Genomic DNA, 5,466 nt, shown 5'->3' on the forward strand with positions numbered 1-5,466 from the left:
CGTCGTCGAGAAGACCGTCACATCATCCGAAACGCACGCGTAGAGCCAACTGCCTCATTGGCCGCTATCCAGACACAGGAAGCAGCTTCACTACGGGCCCCTGTGTCTTCCCGAACTATCGCAAGGCGCCTGGCTGAAGGACATCTGGTACCGCGGCGCCCATTACGTGTGCTGCCAATGACACCCACCCACCAACGCCTCCGTTTGGAGTGGTGTCGAGCACGACGGGATTGGACTGCAACGGAATGGAACCAGGTCGTCTTCAGCGACGAATCGAGATTCAACTTGAGCAGTGATGACAATCGTGTTCGTGTGTGGAGGCCCCGTGGTGAACGCTTCAATCCTGCCTTCGCTTTACAGCGACACACCGCTCCCACAGCTGGTGTCATGGTATGGGGTGCCATTGCTTACGGTCACCCCTAATATTGATCCATGGCACAATGACAGCCCAGCGGTACGTCCATAACATCCTTCAGCCACATGTGTTGCCACTCATGGCAGGGCTCCCAGGAGCCATTTTTCAACAAGACAATGCTAGGCCACACACAGCAAGGATGTCACAAGACTGCCTCTGCCACATAACCACCCTTCCCTGGCCTGCTCTATCCCCAGATTTGTCACCAATCGAGCATATCTGGGATCATTTGGGACGGCAAGTTGGACACCCTACGAGGTTGGTCGAACTAGAGGCGCATTTACAGCAACTGTGGAACGAGATGTCTCAGGACATCATACGGAACTTGTATGCCTCAATGCCCGCTCGTATCGCATCGTGCATTCGCGCTAGAGGGGGTCCAACAGAGTACTAAAACTTCTGTTCATCTGTACTTTTTTCCGCAATAAATGATCCTTTTTCTTGGATTTTCTAATCACTTACTTATATCAACGTAGTACTTACATGTGTAAAATTTCGTTTCATTTTGACGACTTCTTCTGGGTGCGCAAATAGAATAAGTGATATAAAAAGTGTATTTTTATACCAGATTAAATCTGATAAAACTTTTGAGCTCATTGAAATGTTTACTTTTAATGTTTGATCAACAATTTCGGATTTGACTTTTGCAAAATGACTGAATATTCATTTTATGTCTTTAGTACCAGATTTTTCTCTGTCAGATGTCCACTCTGTTACGTCATTATCATGAATAATTAAGATTTTTTTTCATCTATATCAACATCTAGTGATAGCACATGGAGATATGCTTCAAAATATAATAAAAGTTTTCACAAATCATTTAAATTTATAATGAAAAAAATAATTTAGACTAATTTGTCCACTCAGTTACGTCATTTTTTACAATACCTTTGAGTGGTGTTTTCACGTTCATTACATTCCACCACCTTAAAATAATCTTTAAGAAATGAGAAGTGCTCTCACAGTCAACAATGTTTGTTTTTTTAATAAGTTCTAGCAACCCCTCCACCAATAGATCATTGAAAATCTGTAAAGCAAGTTTCACGTTTTGTTTCTCTATATTGGTTGGGTGCAATGCTCTGTAAGATAGATTGTAACCAAATTTTAATAAGCTTTCAGCTTCTGATGTGTGCATTTTTTCTAAAACAAATAATGATGCTGTGCACCTGTCTCTGTGAAACCTTCAAATGGAGGATAATACAGAGCTCTTTCAGGGTATTTTTTGTTAACCAAATTATTTCTTATGTACTTCAGCAAATGCACAGCATCAACAACATAAAATAATGGCCTATTCTTATCAACAGGGTGACAATGTACTATCTGCTGTTTAGGTGGACTAGTAAACATGGCCATTGCACTCCTATTAATGCTATTGTTATCAGTGATAACTGCAATGACAAAAAAAACCAACACCTTCTAAACCTATTATTTTTTGATATAAAAATGTAAAAATTCAGCATTAAATGATTTGACTGGCAATATATGTACAACATCTTTGAATGGAGATAAAATGCTGTTAACCATAAATACATGGGCGCTGGTTGCAGCAGAAGTACCATCAGTAGTAGACCCAACAATATTTCCTCCCTTGAAATCAAAACATTGTTTTATGTGTATTTCATCTACCATTAACACAACATATCTATTGCTGTTTGTTGATGATTTTGACTTTAGTTTAGCATACCCAAGAAAATGGTTTTTCTGTTCAAACTGTGGGTCTGCGTCCGAGAAACATATGCATTGCAACGTGCTGGGGTGAGGTAATATAAGAAATCCACTGTCTCTAACAAACTTATAGGCATGAAGTGCCATGTATAGAAAAAGGGAGGAAAAAACTAACAAATCAGTGGAATATCTAATCTGTTTTCGATTATCTTTCAATGCAAACAGTTTCAATTGTTCTAAAATAAAATGAAACTTGTCTGTACTTTCCCCTAAAGTTCTTTTTAACAATAGTTCTGCCAATTTCAAGTTTGAATCAAATTTAGATACATCCCCTACATCACAAGTCTTTACAATATTCAACAAAGAGTTAAGTTCAGTGATGTTAGTGATTACGCATGCATTACATACCTCCTCAATTGGGGAGTTTTCAACAGCAGCGGAAACAATCAGGTTGTTAGCAATGACAACAGATGATTATATTCTTGGTTTGGAAACATCCACTATATGAAGAAACATGATGTTGTCTTTGTTTCTTATTGGTGTCCAATATTCTCCGATATCGACAAGGTCAATTTTAGCAAATATATCAGCAATATTTTGAACTTTTCTGCTGGTTTCATAATCTTCGTTTTCTTTCAGGCTGTTCTCCAATGCTTTTTTTACATTGGAAAACTCTCTTTTCTTTCTCTTCATCTCTGGACTTTCTCTGCAGGATGACGATGTAGAAGCAGACATATATGCAGGACAATTTGGATATAGTGATGGAATTGCACCATTCTGCAGTTTAGGGTGCTTCAAAGGCGCAGTAATTATTTTCCCCAATTTTTCATCAAAATATCTTGCTTCCCTGATTATTTCATTTGGCTTGAAATGTTGTTTACATACCTACAAGACAAGAGAAAAAAAAACCCTTATAATATTTCGTAACAATGGCCAAATTCATACATATAAGAAAATCTCATCTTGGGACACAGAGGGATTTTGCTTTGGTTTCGACATTATCAATAAATGTCCACATATTTAATATCACCTGGAGACAATTACAAGGGTTTAAATGCTTTGATTATATCTGACATGGCAGCTTATGTACAGCATATTCTCTTTGATAAGAGAATATTCTTATCAAAAATAAGAATCATTCTCAAGTTACTTATAGAGATCATTCATTATAATATATATATTATAACTGTATTCTTGAGAATCTTCTCGAATATTCTCTTCAATGAGAATATTCTCCTAAAGATTATTATCGAGAATATAACATCACTATGTATAACTAATCTTTATCAAGCCAATCATCAGTGGGAAGTTAAACCAATGTAAACTATCAACAATTATGAAAGATAAAACAATGATAAAATTGCTGAAATAGCATACTTCTGCTTATTTAATTTTTTGTCTATCTAAAAACAGCTATTTCATGGTAAACATGTTTGATGGAAAATCAGTGTTCAATGTGCTTAGTCAATAGAGCTAATCATAAAACAGCAATATCAAAAAAATAATAATACCAACTTCTATTTTGTTACAGAATTTTTGTATTGAAGTAAAAAAATATATTTCATTCTTTAGACACATCCAAATTTATAAGTTGCATGAATAAATTTTGAGAGACTAACTAGCCTTCCACATCATAAAAATAGTATAATAACGCTTTTCAACATAATCAATAAAACTGATGATTAATATTATAAACAATACAAAAGCATTCTTACCCTACTACTGCTGGTAATTTTGAAAACTTTTCTTTTGATGGCGTGCATCCATTTGGATTTTTGTTCTCCTGATGAGGGGAATCTGAACACGGCAACTTTCGGTCCATTTCTGTAATTGCCTCGACAATTCGGAATGACACACATGTATGGCATCAGAAATGAATAAATAAATATATATATATATATACTTGTATATGAAAATATTTATGAAAAAAACCGGGAATGTAAAGAAAAAAAACAAATGTAAAAAAACCGGGGTAATCCAAATGAAATTATAAAAACACGTGTGCGAGAGAGAGAGAGAGAGAGAGAGAGACGAACGAAAAAAAAACACGTTCAATCGTGTAGGCTACGTAGGGGAAGAGCAAGAGATAGCACTACTGTTGCTGACGTCACAGCTCACTTGATCACAAGTGCAGAGGCCTGTGTAATTTAGGTGGTCGTGGACAAGCACGCATTTTGGCATCCCCTCATAATGTTGAAGGACCGGTTAAAGAGTGAAATTTGTGCCCTCTCTAGTCCGACACCACCTAGTTGCAGCCCCGGGGCCAAAGTGCTTACATTGCTTCTTGCGACAGAACCTGGATGTCTCGCGGTTTCTCCAGTAAAATTTCTTCATCAAGAATTGGGATTGCTCAACAAGATATGCCAATCGCTTCGCAGGAGGGGCCAGAAAGCTCAATAGGAGTTTGATGAAGATTCGTTGGCGTAAGCAAGGGGGGTTGGGGTTCTAATCCCTCCCTCTTTGAGCCAAGATTATAGTGTTATTTTGCAGGGAAAAATGTAAAACCCCCTTAGAAGGGAAAAAAATCTGAACACCCCTGTCGAGAAAATTGTACGTATGCCTATGTGAAGATTATTCCCCCTTGTCATCAAAAGTCAGCAAACCAAAAACCCCTCCCAATCTATCGAAGCTGATGTAATACTTGAATGACCCCTATTAGCGATAACAGGTGAAGACAAATTTCATTGCAAAATTTCTACAGACAATAAACATTCTTCTCTGAAATTTTTGAATTGATCCTTTAATTTTCTAGGACCACTTGACACAATTACAAACAAATAAAGAATATGTTGATCCAATCAAAAAAACATTTTAACATGTGGAATACCTAGTGTTAGTACATTCGATAAACGATCTTTTGTGTGTCCACATCGGATACTGAGAAAAATAAAATCATCAGTGTGGAACAGCATGCACTGAGAGAGTTCCATTAATAATTTAGTTTCCACATCAAATGATAAAAGTTTTACAGAAAATTACTTGACCTCTGTCATCACTTGGCTAACACTACCATGTACAACACAACACGCCACATGTGCTAACTTCTCACAGAATAAAACAAAAAACATTAACTTTATATCCAAAATATGTTTTGGAAGAGTTCTTATTGGATTTTTCATTCTGTCCCCCTAAAACACCCCTCTTTATCACTTGAAAGAGGTGTAGGTTTTTCCATTGAAATATCAAGGTAAGACCAGGGCTTGACAAATTAGAAAAGAAAATCTGGGCACCAAAACAATTTTTTAGGAGTCAAAAATTTTTTTCCTTGAGAAAAATAATTTCAAAACCATATAATTTTTTTCCCAACTTTTAAAGGACATAGTGACTCTTTTCCATATTCATTCATATGTGGATATAAGTTCCAAAAATTTTATATAGTTCTCGGA

At 36.5% G+C, this 5,466-nt stretch overlaps 1 protein-coding gene across 1 annotated transcript; it reads right to left on the reverse strand.

Annotated features, from left to right (window-relative positions):
• Positions 1 to 1,009: 1,009 nt before the first annotated feature.
• Positions 1,010 to 3,870, reverse strand: LOC149065174 (uncharacterized). The gene is made up of 2 exons (XM_089254404.1): positions 3,796 to 3,870; positions 1,010 to 2,965 (listed from the first exon to the last, which is right to left on the reverse strand). Exons 1-2 carry the CDS (start codon positions 3,841 to 3,843, stop codon positions 2,555 to 2,557), a joined length of 459 nt encoding a protein of 152 aa, XP_089110530.1. The 5' UTR covers positions 3,844 to 3,870; the 3' UTR covers positions 1,010 to 2,554.
• Between the last annotated feature and the right edge of the window lie 1,596 nt (positions 3,871 to 5,466).

The sequence above is a fragment of the Pholcus phalangioides genome, unplaced genomic scaffold, assembly GCF_987345545.1.
Source record: "Pholcus phalangioides strain wild (caught in Gottingen) unplaced genomic scaffold, Ppha-v1.0 ptg000041l_1, whole genome shotgun sequence".
In the NCBI taxonomy this organism is placed as follows: domain Eukaryota; kingdom Metazoa; phylum Arthropoda; class Arachnida; order Araneae; family Pholcidae; genus Pholcus; species Pholcus phalangioides.

Coding starts and splice junctions, on each gene's coding strand:
- LOC149065174 (XM_089254404.1), bottom strand. CDS start 3,843: ATGCACGCCATCAAAAGAAAAGTTTTCAAAATTACCAGCAGTAGTAGG. Junction 2,966..3,795: donor AAATTACCAGCAGTAGTAGG/GTAAGAATGCTT, acceptor CTTGTCTTGTAG/GTATGTAAACAACATTTCAA.